Source organism: Spodoptera frugiperda, chromosome 15 (assembly GCF_023101765.2).
Source record: "Spodoptera frugiperda isolate SF20-4 chromosome 15, AGI-APGP_CSIRO_Sfru_2.0, whole genome shotgun sequence".
Taxonomy (NCBI): Eukaryota; Metazoa; Arthropoda; class Insecta; order Lepidoptera; family Noctuidae; genus Spodoptera; species Spodoptera frugiperda.
In genome coordinates, this window is record NC_064226.1 from 654,986 (window position 1) to 682,511 (window position 27,526).

At 37.3% G+C, this 27,526-nt stretch overlaps 5 protein-coding genes across 5 annotated transcripts; 3 read left to right on the forward strand and 2 right to left on the reverse strand.

The window, feature by feature from the left end:
• Positions 1-670: 670 nt before the first annotated feature.
• On the reverse strand, positions 671-2,748 carry LOC126911475 (uncharacterized). The gene is made up of 2 exons (XM_050698754.1): positions 2,740-2,748; positions 671-1,837 (listed from the first exon to the last, which is right to left on the reverse strand). The coding sequence occupies exons 1-2, from the start codon at positions 2,746-2,748 to the stop codon at positions 671-673; spliced, it is 1,176 nt and encodes a 391-aa protein (XP_050554711.1).
• A 142-nt stretch (positions 2,749-2,890) lies between these two features.
• Positions 2,891-7,915, forward strand: LOC118276721 (lysosomal Pro-X carboxypeptidase). The gene is made up of 8 exons (XM_035595228.2): positions 2,891-3,146; positions 4,730-4,818; positions 5,303-5,460; positions 5,824-6,025; positions 6,278-6,518; positions 6,736-6,849; positions 7,242-7,458; positions 7,656-7,915. The coding sequence occupies exons 1-8, from the start codon at positions 2,949-2,951 to the stop codon at positions 7,847-7,849; spliced, it is 1,413 nt and encodes a 470-aa protein (XP_035451121.2). The 5' UTR covers positions 2,891-2,948; the 3' UTR covers positions 7,850-7,915.
• Positions 7,916-8,419: 504 nt separating this feature from the next.
• LOC118274541 (cysteine-rich protein 2-binding protein) lies at positions 8,420-14,813 on the forward strand. The gene is made up of 13 exons (XM_035592097.2): positions 8,420-8,782; positions 8,856-8,993; positions 9,258-9,406; positions 9,525-9,617; positions 9,957-10,101; positions 10,471-10,597; positions 10,813-11,201; positions 11,442-11,529; positions 11,617-11,807; positions 12,163-12,281; positions 12,475-12,656; positions 13,069-13,149; positions 14,700-14,813. Exons 1-13 carry the CDS (start codon positions 8,517-8,519, stop codon positions 14,790-14,792), a joined length of 2,061 nt encoding a protein of 686 aa, XP_035447990.2. The 5' UTR covers positions 8,420-8,516; the 3' UTR covers positions 14,793-14,813.
• LOC118274549 (transcriptional adapter 2A) lies at positions 13,358-14,875 on the reverse strand. Its single transcript, XM_035592109.2, has one exon. It carries the CDS (start codon positions 14,688-14,690, stop codon positions 13,386-13,388), a length of 1,305 nt encoding a protein of 434 aa, XP_035448002.1. The 5' UTR covers positions 14,691-14,875; the 3' UTR covers positions 13,358-13,385.
• A 1,360-nt stretch (positions 14,876-16,235) lies between these two features.
• On the forward strand, positions 16,236-18,669 carry LOC118273879 (dnaJ protein homolog 1). The gene is made up of 3 exons (XM_035591056.2): positions 16,236-16,386; positions 16,554-17,392; positions 17,790-18,669. The coding sequence occupies exons 2-3, from the start codon at positions 16,568-16,570 to the stop codon at positions 18,021-18,023; spliced, it is 1,059 nt and encodes a 352-aa protein (XP_035446949.1). The 5' UTR covers positions 16,236-16,386; positions 16,554-16,567; the 3' UTR covers positions 18,024-18,669.
• Positions 18,670-27,526: the final 8,857 nt, after the last annotated feature.

A 27,526-nucleotide genomic window follows, 5' to 3' on the forward strand; every position in this document is an offset into this window, starting at 1 on the left:
TTTGTCCACACCAAATTCCATCCCAATGGCATTACTGAACGTTTCAGTGACATTTAGTAATTTCATTAGATGCGAGTTGTTTGGAGCAAATAGCTTTAAATCATCCATGTAAAGTAGGTGGGATATAATTTCTCCCCCTCTTCTCAACCTGTAACCTAACCCGGAATCCTCAAGCAAAGTGCTTAGAGGATTCAGAGCTAAGCAAAACCATAATGGACTCAAACTATCACCCTGGAATATACCACGCTCTATCCTAATGGGTTCATCGTTCTCACAAATTTGTCGACATCCTGGATAGCGAAGAACTGTTCTCCATTGTCTCATACATGACATCAGGAAAGCACGCAGAGCTGTATCGACTTTGTACAGCTCCAGTACCCTCATGAGCCATGTATGTGGCACGGAGTCGTAGGCCTTCTTATAATCTATCCAGCATGTGGACAAATTCTTGTGAGATCTACGAACCTGTTGGCAAATGGACATGTCAATGAGGAGAAGCTCCTTAGTACCACGGGACCTATTCCTACATCCATTTTGAGAGGTAGACATGATATTATTGTCTTCAATATGCTTATTAAGTTTTTCTCTCAAAATGGATGTTAGGAGTTTATAAATTGTCGGTAGGCACGTAATCGGCCGATAATTTTTGGGTTCCGCGGTACTTCCAGATTTATGGAGCAGGTGGGTTAACCCAGTCGTAAACAATTGAGGCAAAGATCCAGACTCCAAAGCTGACAGAAAATTGAGATGCCAAGCGACTATGCGAACTGGTAAACCATCTTAACCAGAAATTGTGCAGCCCATCCGGGCCTGGAGCTTTCCAGTTAGCCAACGGATAGGCTGCATTAGACACATCTTCGGTGGTTATGGAGATTTGTTCCATTTCTGGTACCAGTTCACATTTTTGCCTAACCTTCTCAATCCAATCCCCTTCAGTGTGACAAACAGGTGCCGACCAAATGCTACGCCAGAACGACGTCGTAACATCAGCATCTGGTAGGCACGTGTCAGTCCTAGTCTGTTCTTTTAGCTCCCAATTTCTATACACCCACCTTTGATCCCTTTGGAATGTGCGATTCTGTGTATACCGTTCCACTCGCTTCTTATACCGACGAATACGGTTTGCCCATGCATAAATTCTCTGTTTCAGGAAGTCAAGACGCTCCGTAATATGTGAGACATAGTCCTGGGGGTTTATATCCATCCCCAGGAACGCCCGCCTCACAAAACGCATCACTCTTGGGCGCGTGTTGCCCTCCCTGAAACAGATCAATTTGGCAATAAGTGTCCTAGCCTCATCGATACGTCGTTCAATCCTGCACTGCCAAGCTGGTACAGCTGGTTTCTGCCGTGTGCTGTTGTTTTCTCTTTCGAGTAGTTTTACGTTAGCTACACGGCATGCTGCTATTGCTCCACAGTACAGAATTGAATGACCATCGATAAGGTCCTCAGAACTATCAAAATAATTTGATAGCTCCGAGTCCAGGGCACATACTAGCGCCCTGTTCTTTTTATGCATGGGCAGACGAGGTAAACGCGGCCTAAGAGAGGGCGATATAAACCGGTATTCCCGAATCGCATCCTCCAAAGCCCTCCTCAATTCTTCACTGCATTTGTGAGTACTTACCTCCGTAGTCCTATCATCATTCGGTGCAACAACAGGTTCAATTTGTGTTGGTTCCTCTATATTTTGTTGCAGCGGAATGATGACACGACTCCTGAGTTCTTCACTTTGCAGTCGATCAAGTACAATATCATCCAACATACGATTACGCTGAATGACTCGCACCTGATCCGACAGTCTTTGTGCCGACACGTTGATGGTTGGTTCGAGCTCCTGAAACAAGGAGTTAATTAATTATTGTTAATTAATTAATATGTTATCGACTTACTCACGTAACTGTTTGACGAGGAACTCGACTAGTTTCAAGCCATGCTAGAGGCTATAAACAGTTACGTGAGTAAGCCGATAACATAATAATTAATTTTGTATGTCTCACGAAAGTTATAATAAAATTATACCATTTTGTAATTTATTATTTAACTTAAACGATACGTAATTAAGTCTTCTACCTTGTTACTATTTGTGTCGATGGTAGCGTAATTCAATAAGGGTCTGTGTTACAAATGTTGTACTTAGAATGCACCCAGCGGTATGTGGCGGTGAGCCGGTACATCCTGCCCACGAGACAAGGGGTCAAATGAACTCACATTATAACGATATGGGCTCATCGAGCACAAAAGTGAATGTATTTTTTCTTACTGATTGATTTATGTACTTTACTTACCTATACATAAATCAATTGTATGACATTTATGTTTACATAATATACATATCGGATATTTATTTATACATAAATCAATTGGACATAAATTGAAGTATACCTACTGATTAGATTTTAGAAATAATGTAACCACGCTACCTACATAACTACATATAATCAATTGTCACAATAGGTAATATTGCTTTTTGTCAGTAGTTCCACGTGAAAAAACTAAGCCTTGAAGTGGTTTAAAGACTTTACGAGTGACTTGAATCCGAAATATTGACAATAGATTAACTTTATTTGTCCGAAATTGCTCACGCGAATGAGTATCATTCCGGTATTCCATTATTTTGATCATCATGCAGCCTGATACGTTTCCGTCCATTGCTGGACAATGGCCTTTCAATAATACGCCATAGAGTTTTATCTTTAGCTGTTCATATTATTTAAAGAAAATAAAATTAATACCTACATGGCACATTTCTCATTTATTTGTATATCTCATGAAAACTTCACACCGATTTAAAATAATGAGAGAAATAATAAAACCAAACAAAAGCACACGACTTGTGTACACGACTGTACAAAACAGCACAAGCTAGTAAACGCTCGGTAGGCGAGCGAGATCACTCATTATCATATTGAAACCCAAACAGTATGGACGTGCGCTTATAAATCAACATGTTTCAAACTATTTTATACACCGTAGTGTCCTTAGTTATAGTGCAAGCCGAATACAAATACGAAACAAAATGGTTTCGGGTACCACTTGACCATTTCGGTTTCCAAAGGAATGAAACGTTTGAAATCAAATATTTGGTGAATGATGAAAACTGGGATCAAGGCAGTGGACCCATATTTTTCTACACCGGCAATGAGGTGAGTCAGTGTACCTGCATTAGATCTGATAATATTAGAACGTTTAGAACTAATAAATAATTTATTAATGCGAAGAGTGATTCTTTACGTAACAAAGTGAGCTATTTCTGATGACCTTCCTAAATAAACGGTTTTAACACAACCGTACTTATATTTTAAGTACCTACTTGCCGACTGAGCGATTGTCTGCTAAACCCTGGTTATATTAGCCAACAGATGTAATGTGCTAATTCTTACATTATTTACTTTACAATAAACAAGTTAATAGGTACTGTTTCTTGCTAACCTTTCTATATTTATAATTGTTTTGACTATCCTGCATTGTTTTGACTAGTAAACCTACCTACATAACAGACTAGGTATATTTATATGCCTGAATTAGGTAGGTACATACTTCATTAGTTTCCAAAGATACCTACATAATAATATGTGTTTACTTCAAAATATGCAACGTTATCAAATACTTCTCAAATTGAACTAGCGGAATGCATATAGCCTTATTTAATTGGAGAAATAATTGATTTGTGTTCAACATGAGCGTACCTACTCCTACCTACTCCCGCCAAAACAAATATTTGTCATCATCACGACGCTTCCGTCCACTGTTGAATACGAACTTCATTTTAATATAATACAGACCTATTTTATTTACAAAACATTCATCATTTTTTCTTAATCTTGAAATAAACAGTCATATGTGTAGGTACCTACCGTTTCTTTCTTTTTACTATTTTTATTGGGACAAGCCCGCCACAATCTCCCGAAACCGCTGCAACTCCTGTATCCAGAACCTAGCTACAGTGAATAAAACTATGAAAACCCGATCACTTTATTTTTGCTTTTGTCAATTTTTATTATATGTATGCAGTTACTAATTTGTAAATGGCAACTAACTATATAACTTTATAGAGTAGTGAACAAAATGCCTCATATAAGTTAACATACAGTAGACCGTTATCGGACGCCGGGTTATTTAATAATGTCAATCGTTTACCGTATCGCAATGAATATTCGCTTATCAATTATTCACTTATTAACACTTACATTTTCGCTAAAATAGGACACGTTAGGTTGCTCTCATTCGCAAATAAATTTGACCAGGTGTTGAAAGAACAAAGTGAACAGACATTGGTAGAAAAACGCGCTCGAAGAATGATCTCAGAGTACAGTGAGCGAGTTCAACGACCTTTTATACTTAACTTAAAGTTTTTTACATGTATAACGGCTAAACTGTTATAGTTAGCGAAACAGACTATGAAATAAATGCGTTAACTGAATCAAAGTAAACGGTTTTAATATTATTTCAATTATAATTATTTGCGTTAGTTATTTGAAATAACTGGATAACAACTTATTGTCTTTTATTTACAATGTAATTTTGTAAAACAATGAACAATAAATAAAGTATTTGTATTACTACAAGTAGGTACCTACTTGAATAGGTAATTCCCAAGAACAAATTTTAATACCACGGAAACAACTGCAACTCATTTTGCAGCTGACATTAGTTACTACTTAATCATAATAAATTAATGACTGAACATCAATGAAATACAATTTGCGTAATTTTATATACGTTTCAGGGTCAAATAGAAGTATTTGCAAAGCACACGGGTTTCATGTGGGAGATCGCGAAGGAATTCAGAGCTAAACTAGTGTTTGCAGAGCATCGGTGAGTGTCCAATGTCCATTGGTATGCTAGATGTAATGCAGCTATCCATCACCTGCAAACCTGCAAAGCTTGCTAATAGCTTGTAATCATGAGAATATCTCATGGTGATGAGATTGTTCGGAATCAAAATAATCGCCCTTTTGTATGGAATAGGTGTGGCAAACGAGCAGACGGGTCACCTGATGGTAAGCGATCAGCTCTTACCCCAGCCACATTCTCTAGATCTTTGTCTCTCGCTCCGTGTAGTCTACGTGCTGGTATACAATCTAAGATACGTCTTCTCATCTTGTGTTCTTCTTCTCTATCAGTTATCAATACTTCATTTGATGTGGATCAAGCCAGCCTCTACAATTTTCAAAATGCATTCATTTATTTTATAACTTTGGTTTTATGAAATCCCTGTTTAATTCTGCCCATGCACCTAATTCTTGTGTTATGATGATATATGTATTATAATGTGTAAAAGGTAATTCTAAATTTCCAGATATTATGGGGCTTCAATGCCTTTCGGCAACAAGTCCCTGGACAATGAACACATTGGATACCTTTCATCAGCACAGGCTCTAGCTGACTATGCCGACCTGATCAATTACCTCCAGGGAAATGTCGTCAAACCTAGGTATCCTGTCATTGCATTTGGAGGTATGTTCATAAATAAACACTATATTAGAAACTATCTATTCCAAATAAACAAGTTTTAAGAAAATGAACTAACAGAATGAGTTGGTAATTTTCCGATATCTACCCATGAGTATTTTGTTTGTCTACTCATTTATTTTGTAGATATTAACTATAAATTAAGGTCGTTGACTTGCTCGTTTAACCTAAAATATAGAAATGTTTCGATAGTCATAACAACCAACATCAACTTGATAAGCTAAATTGATTCAGGTGTTGCTACTTTTTGTGTAGAAGAAATTATAAAAGGCTAAAATTATAATATGAAGGTAATACTCCTCCTGTCTTCATAACTGATAAATCTCCCTATCTTTCTTTTACTTCCAGGGTCGTACGGCGGCATGCTGGCAGCGTACTTCCGCATCAAGTACCCTCATATCGTGGCTGGTGCCATCGCAGCCTCGGCTCCAGTCCACATGTTCACCGGGATGGTTCCTTGTGGCGTCTTCAACAGACTTGTGACTTCCAGCTTCAGATCCGCTGATACTCATTGCTCTAAAAATATTAAGCAGTCGTGGAGTGTTATTAGGTAAATGGTCTTGGATTGGATGCTACAATGAAGCAGTTTAAAACTATTTGAGTACCTGACGAAACTGCTACTACGCAAACATGTGCCTCATTCCTGCACCAAATCCATTTTGGTATGATCGAGTCATAAATTGATATTGTATGGATATGTATTAGCCAATGCACTCACGGCCAGTCACGGCACATGAGCAAATTTTGGACGTTTATAATAACAAAAATAAAACTAATGGCATTTAATAATCTTTCATGACAGGCAGTACTCTTCAACCACGAACGGGTCGGAGGCACTGCGCAAAGCATTCAACCTCTGCAGCCCAGTGAAGAATGCGACGGATCTGGAAGTGCTGATGGAGTTCCTGCAGTCCATGTACTCCTCATTGGCCATGGTGAACTATCCCTTCGCGTCGGACTTCCTCACGTCACTACCAGCAGAGCCCGTGAGAGTAGTCTGCCAGTATTTGAACCAGACTTTGACGGGAGACAAATTGTTGGAGGTAAGAAACTAGTATTAACACCAAATGGGAATAATAACTTATTCTTTCGACTATATCAAAAAATACTTTTATAATTTTCGGTCTAATAAATTAGTAGAAAAGTAGGTATGTACAAAGATGACGTATCTACACTCTCACACACATTGATAAAAATTTAAATTACGTTTGCACATACAAAGCTCTTATAATTATATCTAATGTTTATCTTAATTTCCAGGGTATAGGAAAAGTTATTGACATATACACAAATTATGACAAGAAAAATAAGTGCGTTGACTTCATGAAAGGTGACGACTATGGCAACTTGGACGCTGCTGGCTGGGGCTTTCAGGTACCTACTTTTATGTACTCTACATATTGGTCTTACCAATATTTATCTATTTCTATGGGATAAGCCGATTAACAAGTTGACGGATCACCTGATGGTAAGCAATCGGCGCTTCCCATGGATACCGAGGTGCCACAAGTCCGTTGCCAGCTTTTTGGGTGTTCGACATTTAAGGTTGTTGGGAATTCGAGGAGGGGAGGTAATTGGTTGTCTGGAAACCTCACTCACACGATGAAAAGTGTCGCTTCCATTAAGCGTTGTTTCACGTCGGTTTTTTGTTAGGCCGTGGTATCACGTGGTATCGAGCCGGCCCATTCGTGCCGAAGTAAGGCTCTTCCACACATAATACCTAATTATTAATCATTCGTTATTATACCTAAACATGATTTTTTTAGGCGTGCACAGAAATGGTGATGCCGATGTGTGCGGATGGAGTAAACGACATGTTTGAGCCGGACCCGTGGAACATCACGAAGTTTGCTGAGGACTGTCACAAGAAGTACAACGTGTACCCTCGAGTGGAGATGGCCAGGCTCGAGTATGGAGGGAACAGACTGCATGCTTCTTCCAACATTGTGTTCAGTAATGGACTTAGAGATCCATGGACGGGAGGTAATTATGTCTCTTGATTAGTGAAGTTTGGTCTTATCGTGACGTGAAAAATTTAAGTATATAAAAAAACCAATATTACTAATAATACACCAAAAAATAAAAACATAGACTGACCATATCAGCAATCTATGGTTTCTGCCTACTCCCTTAAGACAAACGCAAATGTTTAACTTATTTATTATTTTACCAACTTGCAGGAGGTATCCTCGACAGCTTGAATGAATCGGTGAGAGCAGTGGTAATAGTAGACTCTGCCCATCACTTAGACCTCATGCCTAGCAACCCCAGCGACCCCGAGCCAGTGAAGATAGCCAGGAATATCCACAAACAACACATCAGCAGGTGGATCCAGGATTTCAAAGACCAGTTGGCAACTACACGTAGATTTTAAGCAATGTGATTTTTGACTGTTATGTATAAATATTGTAATTAATAAATTGTTAAATAATGTGACTTATTATCTGGTTTTACTTGACCCTCTTCAAGATTTAAATGCCATAAATTATACCACCAGAAAGCGCTACTACGTAGGAACTTCGCATGCAACGTAGGACCTATACATTTTTTAAACTGAATAAAGAGCTGCTTTTGGAACTTGTACGTTTCCTAAATACAATGATTGTAAAAGAAGAAATAGTAATAACTTTGAAATTAAAAAAACAAAGCTAAACACAACAAAACCTTCTGCCTCTGGGCATGCCCTGGACCAATTTTTGTTCCTACCAATGTCAAAAATTCTGTCCCCAAGTTTTACCAAAAGAAAATAATATCTTGCCATGATTTTGAGTAACAAGTAATTAAATTGACTAAAGTTATTTAAGTAAACATAGTATGCTTTCTCTAGAAAAGTCCCAGGGGATAACAATTTTTATTTTTTTTACCAATAATCACAATAAACTTTTGTGTAAAGCCGGGTGTTTTTATTTGTTTGACATTGACAGAATGACACTGACATTTGGTGGCTGTCATTGTCATCGTAAGTTTCGAGGTTATGTTTGTTTGTTGTTTGGTCCGGGTTTGTTATTGCTGCTCGTTGTATTTATAAAGTATTATAAACCATGGCAGTGCCGGCAGAAGATGCTGTCGTTATACCAGAGGCAGTGATGAATTCACTGAGTACTGCGTGTAAATACTGCAGTGAGCCGGAGAACAAACAGGATCGGCCCAGTCTTGTGTGCGGAAATTGTTTTTCTTACGTACATATTAACTGCCTCCGGAGATCTAGCACGCCCGGTGACTTTGCTTGCGATGTTTTCTTTGACTTCGTTTGTGAGGATTGCTCCCTAACCAACCGAGAGGTCTTCAAAAGGAACAGATTTCCCTGGTAAATATCTGACTTATTATCTACGGTTAATTCAAAATTGTGGTGATTTCTGACTATTTAATTATGTGTGCAGGGTCAGCGTGATATATTTGACTCTCCACCACCTGAACATCCAGTCGTACGGCATCAGCAACCATGGCTACTTCCACTACAAGACACATATCTGCTCCTTCATTGATCGGTACTGGCAGGCGCTATTTGGATCTCAGATGTAAGTACACTACATTATCTAATTTACTATCTTATTTTATAAACAAAATTTTCTTTGTTTATCATGTACTATATGTTATAAAATAATAATTGGTATATCTGGTCCTTATTACATATAAAGGAAACTTACTTACATATTTTATTGCTAGACCCAAGTTTTAAGAGAAGATAGCACCTTGAATATACTTACAATTACAAACATTAAGTAGAAATCAATAATCTTTCTCACAAATATTACTAACAAAAATAATCTATTTTTTCACAGCAAACAGAAAAAGAACTGGGTGGGGACGATAGCAGGAGTATTGTCTGTATACAACAAGCTGTTCTTCAAGTCCGGGTCAGCAGTGCTCGGGGAGACAGGCTGGTGGAAGCTCCTGCACAACTTCTCACCCGCTGTGGCTGCTCATATAAGTGAGATATTCTTTTAACACCAGTTTCTCCTATCTCAACATGTGCTCTACATATTCCATTGTATTTTACTATCAATATTGTCAAATAAATAATAATGCTAATTACTTTTATGTTTCAGTACAAGAAGTGTCTAAAGACAAGCCCAAAGTCCGACCACGCAATCAGCCGTCCATAGATAAAAATCTCTTCTTAGCCAAAGTTACTGAAATGGGTAAGTAGTTAATATACCTATCTTGTTGTCCTTTCCAAATCGTCATATCGGCCTTAAGATGTCCACTGCTGAACCTAGGCCTCCCCCAATGACTTCCAGATTTCTCTTAAATATTGCATTCTTATATTCATCAACTCCAACAAACATATAAATTGATCTATTTCACCATAAGATCATTTACTCACACCATAGTTACAAACAACCATAAAATATTAATATAACTATTATAACTAATTTCAGTCAACAAGGCCCATGTTAGCAGTGAATGTTTTAAAGGTTAATAAAACCATTGTATATTAAATGGAAGCCAAAATAATTACTATTACAAAATATCCACAGGATACAAAGATTTGATCAACAACGAGAACAGTGTATGCATGCCACCATCAGACCCTGTACCATGCAAGAAGAGAAGGGTTGACTCGGATGAGCTGAGTGCTGTCTCCAGCACTTCATTCTATGACCAGCAGGACTCAGATGGAAGGTAGGACAGGCTCAAACTTTTCAAATGATTATAGGATAAAAAATAGGATATTGATCATAAATATTTGTTTTCAAGCTTCCAATACTAGTTCTAATCATAATGTTACTATGTTGACTGCACGGTCGGTGCGGTGGCTCGGCAGCAACTCTTTCTGTGATCCACAAATTGTTGTTTCTGGTCTGGGTGTATGTGTATATGAACTAGTATGTTTGTAGCAACATCCTTTAAAAATATGGCAACTTATTATGGTTTATGATTCACGTTAAATTATGATTTAATAGATATTTTTATAAGTTACTTATCTATCCTTTTTAAATGCTCAATTCAAGCTTTTCTTACTAGTGCATTAAATCTAATGATATTTTGTAGGAATGAATTGGCAGACGAGTATGTATTCGATGACCAGCTGAACCTGTTGACACATAAAGACCCTTACTCAGACTTGGAGTTCAGAGGGTTCGACTTTGCGCCCTCCAACCGACTAGTACCAGTGCAAGTAAGTATTCCAACTATTAATCAGAAAAACTATTTATAGGACATAATATAGGCACAGATCAAGATCTAAGCCTTTTTGGCCCTGATGCAATTATAGTGTTTTGCTTTTCCCAACTCAGGAAAAGAACCCTTGCACAGTAACTAACTATGCTTGCGACCGCTCGATTGTCTTGTTGAAGATAAAAACACTTATAAAATAATAACATTTCCTTCTAGAGTGATTCTTCAAGCATCCACTCGTTCCAACCATCAATGATGTACGATTCAGACTCCCACTCACGCAGTGGTTCCGAACAAGAGACCAGGAAAGTCTTCGAAAGGCCAAAAAAACCGGTCGTAGAAGAAAAACCAATCAGAAGGGAATCTCTCTTCTCCACTGAACTTAATTCTGTAGATAACCCTTGGGAAGACCCACTTCCGAAGTCAGAACCGGATCTAATTGAAATGACTCAGTATGAAGAAATACAGCTTCTGAAGAAAGTGGAGAATTTGATCTTGAGGGTCAAGGATCCAAATAAGAAAGGGTACTTGAGCAGACTCAGAGCTAAGCTAGCACTGAGGCGCTTGAAGAGACATAAACATTTACCAGTATTTGACTTGGACAAGTAAGTATTATTTTGTTATTAGCCTAGAATTTGAGCAACTCATCATCATAATCATCATTATCAGCCTGTTCTCGTCCACTACTGGACATAGGCCTCTCTAATGGCACGCCACACAGGTCGATCTTCAACTCGACGCATCCAACCACTACCAACCACCTTGCGGATAGAACTATATATCTAAATTATTTCTGGAAACTATAGATAGGTACATAATTATGCTGATATTATTTAATTTTTCAGAGAAGTCAAAATATTAGGTGGTTACGTGAGCGAAGACCCAAGGACTGTTATCAATTCGGAAAGAGTACTCGATAGATTCCAGAGATCGGTAAGTAAAATGGCGCAAACGAACAAAAAATCTTTCTGTGTCTTAAGTCTCTATCTTTTAATGTATTTAAAAATATTTCCCTTGCAGTATTTGATAGATAATCTGAGCGGGACAATAGCCAGTACGAACTATGGAACTCTGCTTCTGTCAGACATTGAGCCGACGCCGTACCGCTCCTTATACTCCGGGGCTACACTGAAGCCTTACATACGAAGGGACGGGGACTCCGCCCCAACCTGGCTGAAACTCACCGATGAACTTCTTCGAAGGACCAATAGGTATACTGAATTTATTACCAACTAGCAAACTCGGCGAACTCCGTTTCGCCACCAATGTTTTTTTTTCCTGATACCTTCCTTCCTTCCTGAAACCTCACGGAGCCCGAGACCTTTCCAATGAATGCAAAACGGTGGAAATCGGTTCGTGCATTCTGAAGTTATAGCGTCAGGAAGGAAAACCCGACTTATTTTTATATAATAGATGATTACAATATCAATTAGTTACTAAGTTACTTAATTATTTTAATAATCTGGACCAAAAAGACGCTTGTCATGTGAACATCAAGGAAACTAAGTATGTCTGTCTGGTTGTCCATAAATATATTTTCAATTGTTGTTATTTATTTATTTGCAGACACATAAAAGATTACGAGCCTCCGCCGCGCGCCACCATAGACTACTCGTACGTGAGACCGCAGCACATCGCCGCCGTGAACAATCTCTGCGCACAGTTCTTCTGGCCGGGTATTGATTGTGAGTAAACCACTAAACTTATCAATCCACCATCATCTGATTCTTTTAGTAGTCAAACATAGGAGAGTATTTATAATCAAGTCTTTGACTGCCAATAGAAAACTGTTGAAGGCAAATCCTCCGCTAACGTCGGTCACCGGTGACCACCACGGCGTTCAATGTGTTAACCTGTATCCTGTATATATTTCAATAGTAACAGAAGCGCTCCAGTACCCAGAATTCAGTTGTGTGGTGACGTACAAGCGGCTGGTGATCGGCTGCGCCTTCCTCGTGCCCGACGTCAACCACAACGAGGCCTACATCTCCTTCGTACTCACGCGGCCCGAGTGGAGGAACGCCAAGATTGCCACCTTCATGCTGTATCACTTGCTACAGGTATGACAATATTTAAAAAATAACAGCCCATTGACTGTACTAAGCTCTTACTAAGCAAGTTTTACAAGTGCAGCAAATGGATGTCGACTTTAACATGATTGTGAATATTTTTATTTCTCTCTATAAACTCCTTTCTTGACTAAAATACATTAGGTACGCCATATTAAGTATTAATGTTTTTATAATAACTATCGTGAAACATACTAAATTAATTAAAAATAACGGTTTACTTGTGTAAACATACTGAGGAAAGCTCTTCATGGCTACGGGTGCGCGACATCATCGGCATCGCGCCAACGCAAGGTAATCATAAGGAAGAGTTTCTCTGTGACTCGAAACTGGTAGAACTTATCTCAGTATATTTACGTGTGCTTAATTTTAGTGAAGTATTAATGTATGTTTTATTTTACAGACTTGCACAGGCAAAGATGTCACCCTGCATGTATCACCAACAAATCCTGCCATATTTCTGTATCAGAAGTTTGGTTTCAAAGTGAGTACCTAAATATTATTTATAACTTAGTTATTTATTTTTAGTATACATTTTAGATATTATTATACATAGACATTTTGTTATAGTTTTGTTTGGGATTTGTGCAATCAAATAAAATAATGTAATTCATCAAAATAATAACTCGACAATAGGTACCTAAAATCGGGTGGAGGAATTTAAAACCGTTGAAAAAATAAAAGAAAAATGGTTGATATAAAAAAGTTATGCTTATTTATTTACTGTGGCTTAGATATAAATCCTTCGTACAACAAATAATCATAGATCTTCCTAGTTTTGTTCACATCTATTTTAACTATTCTCCTAGCATCCAGCAAACGTAGGAAGCCCATCTTACTGTTCTGTGTAATTAATTGATGCTTGATCTCCAAGTAATTCTCAGGGACCAGTCGTAGATTAGAACATAATACTTTCTCGGTGTCTGTGAGTAAGTTGAACCCTGGTAGGTCCACAATCTCCAGGGGCATTGAAGTTCTCTTATACTTCAGCAGCTGATTACTCTTACCAAATAGCATTGAGTTCTTCACTGGTGACTGACTGTCATATTTCTTTGCCATCACACTTGTAGCATGCTTCTGTTCCTTTACAATTAGATCATTCTCCTTTTTCAATTGTCTATACAACTTTGCAGAATACAATGTTCTAATACCATTTCTCCGATACTCTGACAGCCGTGTTAGTTTCTGCATTAATTCTTGTTCCAAACTGATTGACTCCATGAATGCATCAAATTGCATTCCTGTCATGAACTGCATAAAGGAGACAAGTCTATCACACTTCTGCCTAGACAATGTTGACTCAAACTTCTGTAGCCAGGATATCAATTTGTTTGGCATTATCAGACCATGGTGTTGTATCACCTTGTATCTCCTCCGCCTCTCTCTAAGCCTTGTGTTCAAAGAACTGACCAGAGACACTTTCAAAGAATCCATACAGTCTTCATCATCCTCATCGTCATCATCGTCAGAATAGCTATCCTCTATATTGAAAATGCTTTCTGCATTGTGATCATAACTTAATTCAAATTCAGACCTGTAGGCGTTGTATCCAGCCAAATGTTGATCTGCATTGTTGTTCCTGGGAGGGTTGCTACAAATTTCTGTACTATACAAATAGGGGATCACAGGTTTGGGGAACAAAGATTGTTCTGTTTCTGGTAACAGCTTCAGCTCTTTGTACTGAACATTTTCTATGTAATACTTCTTATAATGCTCTTGACATTCTAGTTTTGACCGTGTGTGTACACTTTTAGATATTTCTTCCCAGTTTCCGAAGCCGTATATTGATAATGCTGAGAGTAGTTTACATTCTTCCTTGGCTGACCAGTTACAGTTGTCGAACAAAGGAAAGTCATTCCTCCGCACGGCATATTTGTGATCGTTCTTATGACTTCCCACTTCCTGACCGGAGGCGAAACATGCTGTACACAAATTGATATCACATTCAACACACTCTATGAATGGTTCGTGGGCAATTTCGCTGCACGCCGCACATTTGTTTTGCAATATTAAATCGTTTGACATTGTTTACAGGTTGAAGAGCTCATACAAGACTTTTACGAAAAATACTACGACATAGATTACAAAGGCTGCCGGCACGCGTTATTCTTAAGACTTGTTAGATAAATAAACACTTAACTTAATATTTATATTTGTTTCATTTACAAAAAAAAATAACACGAGTTACAAACATCGGCAATACAATTTACAAACATGACAACTGTCGCTAGTTTGACAGGTAGTTGTCAAGGACAAGGGGAGGAGTCAATAATGTTGCCACTTTTTGGCATTTTTTTAAAAATGTCGCCATTACCGACATTTTCTGTTGCAGCATTGTGAACCTGATTGAAAAAAAAGAGTAACCTATGGAGTTTCTTACTCGTTCTTCTCCATAGGAATCTACACTTTGGAACGAACAAATAACTTCACTAAAGAACTGACTAACAAACAGACATTGTTAATATCTAATATTATAATTATTTGCTTTGACGTTAAAAAGTGCATTCCCAGCCTTTTTTAAGTCTTTGTCTGCCGATAGAAAACTGTTGGAGGCAAATCCTCCGCTAATGTCGGTCACTGGTGACCACCACGGCGTTCAATGTGTTAAATAAATAATTATTACTGACTTCGTAACATCTCATCCTTAATCTTTTAATGGGCAGGTGATCCAGACCAGTAAAAACTAACGTCTTTACCAGTTATTTATTTGCGAGTGACCCTATTGCCATATTGTACCATTTGTATTCCATGTTATTACTAGTTGGTCTATCGGGAAAACACCAACATTTAAATATGTTATTGAGTATGAAAATATTAAAATGTGTTATTATTTATATACTATCGACCAAAATTTAAATATGTTATTGAGTATGAAAATATTAAAAGTATTATTTATACGTAGGTAATATTAACTATTTCTTACATTTTAGTTAACTAGCTTTTTTAATATCATATTTTGAACTTATGTTATCAAATTGCAGCGAATATGCTTATTTACTAGATAAATAGATTAATGATCTCTCCTTCTCCGTGTGACAGTGAGATGATAGTGAGACAACAGACATTAAAACGTTTAAATATAGTATTATAGATTATAAGTATCATAAAAAGTATGATAAATAATGACTGAACCAAACATAATAGTGTTTCTAATCCATTTAATGGATTGAAGGAAGGAAACAAAAATAAAGTAAAACTCTATTTTAACTAATACATATTTGATATTAAGTTCATTCGGTACTTAATGCACATTTATTACGTTATATTACGATTATTTATCATCAAACGATCCAGACTACACATTGTTGTTATTACTTCTTATTTTCTAGAACAAAACATTATTCTACAATAAATGAGAACAAACCAGTAAAAATAAGAGCGTCAAAGAGTCATAGAGAACATACTGCCTCCCTAATCGGAACGTGATAAATGACGTGAACTCTACAACTTTCTGTAGTCCTGAACGACGAAATTTATATTCATCTCTTTCTAACTTACGAGCGACGCCATTGCGTTTTATAATTTGTCTCGTTTTCACAGAGGTTGAAGGCCCTAGAACGTTCTAGACGTTTTAATGTATATATTTTGGCGCAACGACGGCGCAGCGTTTTATTGAAACGTGAAGTTGCTACAGTGAGGTGTGAAAAGTGTTGTGTGTGAGAAATACCAAAAATCGTTAATTATAACTACTTGGATTATATTTGAAGCTTTAAGTGACTAGGTAAGTGTTCCATAATTGTTGTTAATAACTTCCCAAACTGGAATTTAGTTGTTTGTATTTGTATTAATGAAAAAAATCTTAAATTTAAATAGTGCGGATCATTGCTCTACATCTCCTAAAATGGTGCCAGACGTTAAGGCTAACGGGAAATGTTTTTTTTGTTCTAGGATAAGGAATCACAATGGGTAAAGACTACTATAAAATATTAGGACTCTCAAAGGGCGCCTCTGATGACGACATAAAGAAAGCGTACCGTAAGCTGGCACTGAAGTACCACCCGGACAAGAACAAGGCAGCTGGCGCCGAGGAGAGGTTCAAAGAAGTAGCTGAGGCATATGAAGTGTTGTCAGACAAGAAGAAGCGTGAGATTTACGATGCCCACGGCGAGGAGGGACTCAAGGGTGGAATGGGATCCCACAACGGACCTGGAGGCGGCCAGTCGTTCTCGTACACGTTCCACGGGGACCCGAGGGCGACATTCGCACAGTTCTTCGGCTCAGCCAGTCCATTCCAAGGATTCTTCGACATGAACGGCGGCGGAGGCACCACCATGTTCTTCGATCGTGACATGGATGTAGACATGGACCCGTTTGCGAATATGGGAATGGGAACAGCGCGTCCTGGCGGCCCCGGTGGTGCTTTCCGCAGTCACAGTTTTAACTTCCACGGATCTCCCAGCCGTAAGGAGAAGACTCAAGACCCGCCGATCGAACACGACTTGTATGTGTCGCTAGAGGATATCGCGCGTGGTTGTGTGAAAAAGATGAAGATATCTCGTCGTGTGCTCCAGCCTGACGGCACTGCTAAGAAGGAAGACAAAGTTCTTACAATTCATGTGAAGCCTGGCTGGAAGGCTGGCACTAAGATCACGTTCCAGAAGGAGGGCGACCAGGGTCGCAACAAGATCCCAGCAGACATCGTGTTCATCATCAGAGACAAACCACATCCATTGTTCAAGAGGGAGGGCAGTGACATCAGATATTCAGCCAAGATCTCATTGAAACAGGTGAGCATCAATGACTTGATAGCTAGTTTATTGACATTGATTACATATTGTGTTAGTGTCTGTTTACTAAATACTGATAAACATGCATCCATAATGCCAACACACTACATTCTAGAAAAGTCTTGATTGACCTACTGATGACTAATATGTTTATAGTCTTTAGAATTGTCTAGCACTTTCCATTTAGTTGTGCAAATTATTTAATTGGAACTTACTATGTATGTATTGAATACATATTTTTATTATGCCTAAACCCTTCCCCTTGAGTAAGCCCTTCATTAACTTCCTATCATTTCTATCATTTTGTTGTGTGTTGTAGTTACAACTGAGTAGAGTTTTACATATAGGATGACTCATTGTGACATAATGATAACCAATGTTGTTTTGTTTGTTGCAGGCTCTTTGTGGTACCATCATTGAAGTACCAACCATGTCGGGTGAGAAGCTGACAGTGAATCTTCAAGCTGAAGTAGTGAAGCCACACACAGTGAAGAGGTTCCCTGGCTATGGTCTACCTCTACCCAAGGAACCAACGCGGAAAGGAGACTTGCTAGTTGTGTTCGACATCAAATTCCCTGACCGTCTTTCGTCAGGAACAAAAGAAATTCTTATGGATACTCTACCCAATTAATTAAGAGACTGGATATCTCATTAGCGTGGATTTAAGTGTATAATGAAGGTGGTTCTGACAGAAGTTCCTCTCAAACTTTAGGTCTGAGAAAGCCATACTAGAAGGCCTTTAGTGGTATGACTTTGTTGAACCTGAAATCATCCTAGTGACATGTTTGGACTTCTACAGGAAGAATTGTCAGAAGCATTTGGTTTATATGCTCAAAACTAGTGATGGGACATTCCTACTAGTGTTGTTGTAGGAACTTACTCATTATGTTGCCTAATTACGTTACTGATTGTAATTGTTGTAAGAATGGCTAGCCAAATTTAGTTTGATTGGGTAGACTCCATGCGTTTTAGTACGGAGAGCTAAGTGAGACTGATTGAAGTGTGTATTAAATGTATTTAATGCTGATTAAGTTGTAAATATTTTATAATGTAAATACATGATGACAGTGATTGTAAGTTTTAAGTTTCAATGGAAACTTGGAATTGGCAATTACGTTGGACATGTGCATGAAATGTAGCTTTGTTATTGTGAATATGAGGCTATGTTTCTGTAACATGGTGGCTAGAGTTTATCGTAGTTGTGTAGTGAAAAGAGACATTTAACTTATCACTTATAATTGCTGTTAAAATTGACTAATAAACAAAATACTACTATACTCAAATGGTTTCATTTAACATAACACTGATGATGTAGCTGAGAGCTAGATGTTACATAATCATGTAAATGTCAAGTTTACTGCTCACGTGCTGCCGCCGGCACGTGAATCCTCTCAATTTCGATCTCAACTATCACACCACAGAAATTCCTTCCTTTGACTACAAGCATTTTTCTTTACGTAAATGTTAAGAAATTATCTATTTATTGCCGTAATTTTTTCACCGATTACTTATTTTCGTACAATGTAGTAGGTAAGTGATGCAGATTATGGGATCGACACTAATAAATTGGTCTCACTAAACTAAAAAAATACTAAAATTACTCTCACTAAAGTCTCGATCTGTGTCATAAGTAACTGGCAAACTCACTCTTATTGCTGCAAAGTAATGCACGTAAGACACCTAGGTATTGGTCAAAATTTCTCTTCCGCTTTTTGTTTTGCTCGTACTTGTTACCTAGGTCCGTACAGATTTTATATTATGAAATTGATTTCGTAATCAGATTTTCTTGATGAAACCTCTAGTTATTGCGCTTGATAAAATATTATTGTGTGTTTGAACAGCTGTGAGACCGATCTGTTGACATGGCCACCACGACGGACCTTGATGGCATTGTATGGCCACGGAATCTGCGCACGTTACACTGAACTGTAGTCACAACAATAAATTGTTCGTAATTTCTCTGTGTGTAGGTATAATAGAAGATATACTTACTTAAAAAATGCATTGTAATTTTTAATCAATCATTGCGATACTATTCCACTTTCCCGATTCAACATAAATCTATATTTATTTTACTCGTCATCGGCAAAATAAACATAAATTACAATAATTACTTAACTATCATATGTACTTGTTGCTGTTTATCAGTATTTGATTACAAATCAATTAAAACAGTCCCTTTTCCGCTGTGACGCGTCGCTCGGGAGTTCTTTTCATGACCGTACAACATGCGGAGGCCGAGCTCCTGACGTCACCGAGTAAAAATACGCGGCGCTTGCCCCGCCCGACCATTCGCACGCTGGAGAAATGCACAAACCATGTGATTATAATACTTACCCGTGATTCCTTCGATTATCATTAAACGCAGACACGTTGGGTCGTATCTCTCGAGTGTATAGCGACCGGAAGACAGGCCCTCGTTGATGAATTTCGCACTCGGTGCGTAAGCAAATTTTATCGGAAATCTGACGCCGCTGGGTACTTTAATGTCAGTGGTTTTTAACAAGGTTGCTTTTCTTTACGTAGGTCCCAGTTATGTTTTGATTGCATACGTAGGTTTTAATATTCAATACTTATCTCCAATTTTATTTCTTTGTTAATTTCATACCGTGGTCTCTAGGGTGTCTGACATCGCAGAAACTGTTTTGTCAAATTATATTAATTCAAAACAATTTTACGCGTTCTGGCGTCCGCGTGGACGCCTACAGGAGTTTATTTATAAGAAGAAATATTGATGGTGATGTTATAAACATTCCTGGAAGAGAAACAAGCTAATTTCATATGATTTTGAGGGCAATCGTTTTGAATAACCCTCTCATAATTTAGTACCCAATTAGAATTATTAGAGTCTATTTACAGTATTTAACTGCATAAGATTGTAAAGCTATAAAAATAACAGATTTTACTATGAAAATCAAGAGTTATTTATAAGTTAAGAAATACATTAATACTTTATCTTACATGTAGGTACTAGGTAGCTAGACCGCAGCGCGGTACAATTGAACAAAGAACTATTTTGTAGTAGTACATCGACATCCCGAAGGAACTGCGCGTTTGTATGCAATGTTACAAAGTAGTTGGGTATGTTGTATCGAATTGAAGTTATATAAAACGGATGGATACAAACGTGTTGAATAATTATGTAGATATGGACACAAGATGTTACCTACGTGGCGTGCATGCGATCTGCATGTACTTAGATAGTGTGCATACTAACTTATTGTGTAAAACGTATTGATCCTCTGCAATGAAAACGTGAGCATCCAAGATAACATAAGGTTTATAAAATTGCCGGAGCTGCGGAGCGTCTAGAAAAGCAGAAATACGAACGGTTCTTAGTCAATAAGAGTCTGACATTCCCTCTTTCCTCCCACAAGGCGGGAGAAGTGGTGGTGGATGATTTTGCCCTTATTAAAAACATTTTTATTCATTATCTCCCATTTCAAACAATTTTGGGACAGGGGATCGAAAAGAGTCAAGTCGATCGAGATCGACTTTATAAACACTTTTTTTCATGTTACAGTTACTACAATGCACAGGTACTTACGGCTGTCTGTGTATTTTTTTGTACTGTATGAGTAACAACAACCTCCGAGTCAAAGAAAGTGTCTATTTTAATTGAATTCATGTAACCTACACCTACACAACTTACTTACAAGAGAGAATGTGACTTTTACTTTGTCGTTACTCATTATGGATTAATGCCATTATTTCTCTGTCTCTATTATATTACGTTACGTCCAATTCATAAAATTTCGTAATTGAATACCTATCATATCATTGGTCTAACATTAGCGTTGACGCAAATGGCAAAATAATGTGTCTAGCGTAGCCTAAGCATGACGAAAATTTCGCTTCCCGTCTGTATCGACAAAATAAAAGCTAGGTGTGAGTAATATGGAGGGACTGCAGGAGTATTACCTTTACAAGATTACGGTATAAATTAAATAGCTATAAAATGAATTTATTAAAACATTAATCTCAAACTGCAACGTTTACGGCGGGAAATGACAATGCCAAGAAAATTATCCAGAAATACACTAAGGCCAGCTCTTCCTGAGTTGCCATTCATTGTTTGTTCAGCAATGTTTACTTACATTCACTGCCATTTTAGTTTGTAGGCTCAAATCTACTACAAGATCATTAATTCCTACATTCAATGAACTCGTGTACCTTTCTAAGTACAAACAAAAAGAGTTTGTAGATCCTACTATAAAATCTATAAACAGGAATTCAAATATTGTATCTAATAAATAACATTTACAGATTTACTTATCCCTGTTTATTCAATAAATTGTTTTTTTTTTGCTACTATTAATTTGGCACATCGCCAATGTCGGGTTCGGATTTGCGACAAGCGACCACCTAGAGGGATCTTGTATGAAATGTCAACATTTATTAGAGACATGTTTAATCATAATCAGAGATTTTTAAAACATCCTGCGATTAAAATAAGTTTGGAACTAGATGAGACTGTTAGTTTTCATTGAGAAACGTTACGGTACCTACCTATCTTCTAGGTAGCCTGTGCAGAATTTAGTTTTCTAGACTAGACACAAGTTCATTGCCTTGTAACTGGGATACTTACTATGTAGAGTAAACGAAACCGGAACCTATAACACGCTTATTTTAGATTTTCTTTGTGAAATCACGATTTGAGGCCAAACGCATGTTTATTTCCTATGATTGAATCCGTAATACGAACCTTACCTATACTTTGATATAATATTATGCTAAAAAATGTGTGTTTAAAGTAGATAGCTACGTTTTTACATACATTTCCAGGTGTTGTAGATAAGTGAGATGAGAAATATACCGTTCATTATCAGATATTAAGACACGCGCCACACACACGTGTCTACTCGTTCGTTACTCCGAAGTCCGAAGCGAGCGATCGATATTAGAGAATTTATAAGAAAGTTTATCTAGGTACGCATTGTTTTGTATTAGTCATTTCGTTATAATGAAGATAGCAGATTCTCTGGCTTTGTATTTTATAAATAGGGAGCGGTTACTGAGGGTGGAAGTCATGGCTCACGGAACGTGTCCACAGTGACCTTTCAGAGTTTGACGTCATCCGTAATCCGCACCCCATCCATGTGCCGACCGCAGACTGTATGCTATATGTGGTGCGCTACGTTTCTTCCTATTGTGTTCTTTGTCTTGTACAAATGAAAACAAAAGTGCTATTTTATTTTAAAACAAAACAAAAACTTTATCTAGTTGTACGAATTATTGTCTAGAATATGTGAAAAACTTCAATTAGGTGAATAGGTACTAATTACTTATTGCAGCTGTGTAATTTGTAATACTACTTAATTAGGTAGATTATGGTTACTAAATAAATGATCTAGGTACCTAGCTTCTCTAAGTATATAAATTACAATATTTTTGTACAGTCAAGTTAAATAGTATTTAGTTTAATAGTGTGGTTCGAACCTGACAAAATAATTCTGTAATTATTTTACAAGTTAACGTTGTAACTAGCATACATCCTTAGCTCGTCTTAAAATGCCATAAAATATTTTTGAAATAACTGAAAAACAAACAAATACGTCTCTTTATTACCTAACTATAATTTCTTTATTTTTTCATTTCTAACAACGTCTACAAGTGCTTAGCCAAGTCAGTCTGTGTTAGCAAAATTATTGATCGTTGCGCAGTCAGACGGTCCTCATAAAACACACCCCTGCCGGGCGGAGACCGGATCAATAACTGCTTTGGCAACAGCGCAAAAATCCACCGCCATGGTACACTCGTCGTGTGAAGCGAACCAAACTCCGAATAAAATGATTCCATAACATTACAACATGGAAAGTTCGAGATACCAGCATTGTTTATCCGTTATCGACACGACTACGTGCTCACATGTTCCAATGAATTTTTATTGTAAATGCTATAGCTATTAAATTAAAGTTTATATTCATTTGTAGAAGCCGGCTAACGGCACAGCGCTGTAGACTGCAGCTCTGCATAGCTACCGTAGAACGTTGTGGAGTGTCGGTGGGACGCGGCGACGAGAAAACACAACGCCGGCGATGTTGGCCGAACTGGTTCCGAGCAGCCGAGCATTCTAGACGATATTACGGGTTATTGGGTTGCCAGCTTCAAGAAACATTTTTCCCCAACAACAAAATTTACGTAATCCGATGCCATGTCTGTCTATATTGTTATCGGGTTTTTATTTTAAATTAAGTATTGCTTACTTAACCTCTAGACACCTGGAGTACTATAAATAGTATTAAATAAATGTAAGAAGTAAAGGCCGAACGTTATTTAGCGGGAAAAAACAAACACTCGGGAATTGATGCTATAAAAAGGCTGCCCGGTCGTACTCGAAGCACAAAGTTCTAAAACGTTCGGCCTTTACAGCAACATTTATTTAATACTATTTATAGTACTCCAGGTGTCTAGAGGTTAAGGCAAAGAAAGAACAAATGAAACAACATAAAAATATGTATAAGTAATTTAAGTATATTATAGTACACAGGTTGATAAAATTATTTTAGAACATACATAATTATTTATACCAAAAAACAAAATTCCGAAAAAAGTTCCTGTTATTAAATTAACAAAAAGTTATTAATATTCCGTTATTTAATGCACACAAAACACGACCTCATTAGCACGATGTAAAATTAGAAGCAAAGTTCCATTCATACAAAACTACTTAGCGCGCCCTCGTTCGTGGAAAACGTCTCGAATGTGTTCGAAAGTAGTCGAAGTTTCCCGAACAGTCTGGTAGCCGTCTGAGTGTAACCACACGGAGCAATCAAACAGACACGTGCGCTGGAACGTCACGTGTTTCAGAAACGTGACCGGTGACCCACGCCACGCGACCGATGCTTTTGCACCAACCTCCGCTTAGGCCGACCAAATTAAAAATACGCCTCTTCCATACATTCAGCTTTAAAATGTAAACTATCTTTTTGTTCAGGTTATATCATAATTATCTAAGTAGATTCGGCGCACGGGTGTGTTCCAAATATCATTGTCCTTATCGTCGCGTGACGTAGCTTTCACAATGACTAGAGATAACGACTAAATACTATCAAATTATTCTAGAGATTTATTTTAGGCTTCGATTGTACGGCCACCGGTACTTCTAATGTCTGTAAGGGTGAAATTAGCATGTTTTTATTGATGAGTATTAAATAGATAGGTGTTTGTGTGTACCTACTTTGTGTTATTAATGATAACTCGGTGATATTGTAGAATGTTTGTGTTTTGTTGTGGCTATTTATTGCATCTACTCAATGAATGGATATTGATTTTAATATTTGGTAAACAATACTTTGTTTCTTCGAAGAAAATGACTGAAATAATGTGGTCGCATTTTTACACATTATTCTCTAATAATAATTGAGAAATCGTCCAGATGTGCTATTATTTTCGTTTTTACTGCGTGCATACCTCATTTTTAGCGCATTGGCTTTGCGCATTATGAACATTTGCCAAAACGCATAATGTACCTACTAGCTGTCGTAGTTCATTCTACCCAAGCGCCAAGCTTCGTGGCAATATTTCACATGCATAAACAAAATAGCATTCTTTCGTTATCAAAATAAAGTTCAAATTAAGTAATTGCAGGTTTTAATAAAGCAATACGCTTTGTTTTGATAAGTGATATCTCACGTGTTTGAGATAACGACGAATATTCTGGATCCCCGATTTATTTTGTGGTTGACAACCGGTTACTAGGGCTGTCGACATGCTGTGCAAACGAGCGCTAATGCAAGTCCGGCGCATCGACGGTTCCAGAAGCATTCGACTTTTCTATTCATTCGGTTGTTGTATTTTAGGAGGGGAACCAATAACCACTTCCCTAGCTAAAAACTTATAAACAAGAAAGCGTGTAAAAAACTGACCTCGCATTGAAAGATTTATTGTTAAAATGTATCTAGCTAATGGGACAGAAATAGTTGTGTCATACATTTTAAATAATGACATTTTTTGCAAAGGATTCTTGAAGGTTAACTACATCTTTACATGGACGAATATCTAGAACATATCTATAAATACAACGTTCTATTCTATTCCTTGTATGTTTCGAAGCCCATTGAATGTAACCATACTGCGTTCGACAGATTGGAAGAACATACATGGCAAGTGAGCCTAATGAGCAAGGTTTTTGATGGGATCCACACAGACAGACGATTCGCATGATATTCATAAGTATGTCTGTATATACAGAAATCAATAAAGAACATGAGTACCTATTTAGTTGGATAATGTCTTTGAAATTCAAACCATCACTTGTATGTCTGCACACGTAGGTACGTGCAGGACGGCACGTGCGGTGGTTAATGGTTTAATGGCTATGGAAACAAAGATAATTCACAGTAATTTATTTAAAATCACAACAACGATTAATCATTGATACGTCCGAGTCGTTATTTGTTAATTTAACTCTTTATAGGTTAAGCTAAATGATTGCCTAATCGACAGATAAAACGAGAAAATAAGTTTTAATCGCTTTGTTTCAAATTTTGGGGAAAAATAATAATGAAATAGCAACATTATGAATTATGTCATTCACGATCACGTGTCATTTTGTATTGTTTTGATTTTGTTGTTTATTTTATTTTGATTGTTGTTAAACTTACATAATATTGTAATTTTCCTTATAACGAATCCTCATCTAGGTATAAGTTTAAGGTAGTTTACTGCCAGCCCTAGGAATACTAAAATAGATAAATAGATTGCACTAAACAAAACATTGCTTATCTTACCTTGTAAACACGTGAAATTTATGATAACGGGTTTTTATGAAGGAGCGTTAGTTAATAATTTGTTTATATACCTACGTATCTACCTGGGTTTTGTCGTCACGATTCAAGAACGTTCCGGTTTGACGAATGCGGTGTGCGGCGGTCGTCATGTCCGCGCCCGGCTGATATGCAAATATTATTTAAAGCACCTGCATTCTCTGATAGCCGTGTACAGTTATGCTAGTCTTGATAGGTATGCAACTACTTAGCAAGTACCAAAAGTCATACGTACTAGTTTTTTTTTATCCTGAAGATGAAAATCATTAGCTTGAATTTAGGCTCTCGTCCTTAAAGTTTATGTTTAAGCCATTGAGGTAGGTTAGCACTTGTGGTTGACATTGATAAAAGAGTTGTAAACGATACAAAATAAATATACAATGAATTGTTTAGATACATTACAATGATGAGTATCAAGTTACCGTGTGAACTATACACCGTGCCATTAGCTCACATTAGAGTAGGTATTCGATGCAGTGCAGTATGTGTCTATGTGATCGTCGCGTAGTGCGAGACGCCACCCACGCATTGTTTGCATCAAATTCGCGCCAATCCTTTACCCGACCGATATCCGCCATCTTTAATTTCACATTTTACCAGGATTTAAAAACATTCGAACACGAATGACTTTTAGTTCTCATTCAAAGTGAATGATAAAATAAAGGTCATCGACCTATTGGAATAATTATTTATTTTAGGAACAGCTGATATGTATGTGCGAAAGTTTTTTTTTATCAAAATAAACTGTTGTGCGCGTATCGTTTCAGTTTTAATATTATTAGAACTTATTTTGAAATGTTTTTTTCTGTATTCGTCAGACATATTTCACTGTTAATGGTGACAGCACGTCTCATAGCCAATGAATACGGATCAGACATTTTTTTGATAAAAGTATATTTATCATAGATAAAGCAAGCATTATTAATATCTGCCCACTTATCTGATTGATATCTTGCTTTGTATTTCCCCACGTAAAGTTATTCTCAAAGGCAATATTAGTTAGCTGCGGTCGTGGGCTCGTGTGGGTCAAGTAGCTTCAACAGCAACTTCTAATTCTGACCCCAAGGTCTTGGACACAAGTCTTAATATTACCTAATAAACAGTGGATTCTACATTTACGTAATACGACTAGGTATTACCGCAGTCTGTTGCCTATCTGCATGACTAATAATGCAGCTAACTGATGACTAGTTCCTATGTAAATATGGAAATAAAACGAAAATAATTAACATTAAACTGAGTTTTTCCTTGAACCGTTGTTTTCATGGAACAATTCTCTTTAAGTGTTTATTAGGATCTCACTACTCAATGAGATTATTCAAGAATTCCACGAGACAGCGATAGTAACATTCTCGAATGAACTATA

Coding starts and splice junctions, on each gene's coding strand:
- LOC118273879 (XM_035591056.2), top strand. CDS start 16,568: ATGGGTAAAGACTACTATAAAATATTAGGACTCTCAAAGGGCGCCTCT. Junction 17,393..17,789: donor CCAAGATCTCATTGAAACAG/GTGAGCATCAAT, acceptor TGTTTGTTGCAG/GCTCTTTGTGGTACCATCAT.
- LOC118274549 (XM_035592109.2), bottom strand. CDS start 14,690: ATGTCAAACGATTTAATATTGCAAAACAAATGTGCGGCGTGCAGCGAA.
- LOC118276721 (XM_035595228.2), top strand. CDS start 2,949: ATGTTTCAAACTATTTTATACACCGTAGTGTCCTTAGTTATAGTGCAA. Junction 5,461..5,823: donor TCCTGTCATTGCATTTGGAG/GTATGTTCATAA, acceptor TTTTACTTCCAG/GGTCGTACGGCGGCATGCTG. Junction 6,850..7,241: donor CTGCTGGCTGGGGCTTTCAG/GTACCTACTTTT, acceptor TGATTTTTTTAG/GCGTGCACAGAAATGGTGAT.
- LOC118274541 (XM_035592097.2), top strand. CDS start 8,517: ATGGCAGTGCCGGCAGAAGATGCTGTCGTTATACCAGAGGCAGTGATG. Junction 9,618..9,956: donor AGCCAAAGTTACTGAAATGG/GTAAGTAGTTAA, acceptor AAATATCCACAG/GATACAAAGATTTGATCAAC. Junction 10,598..10,812: donor ACCGACTAGTACCAGTGCAA/GTAAGTATTCCA, acceptor ATTTCCTTCTAG/AGTGATTCTTCAAGCATCCA.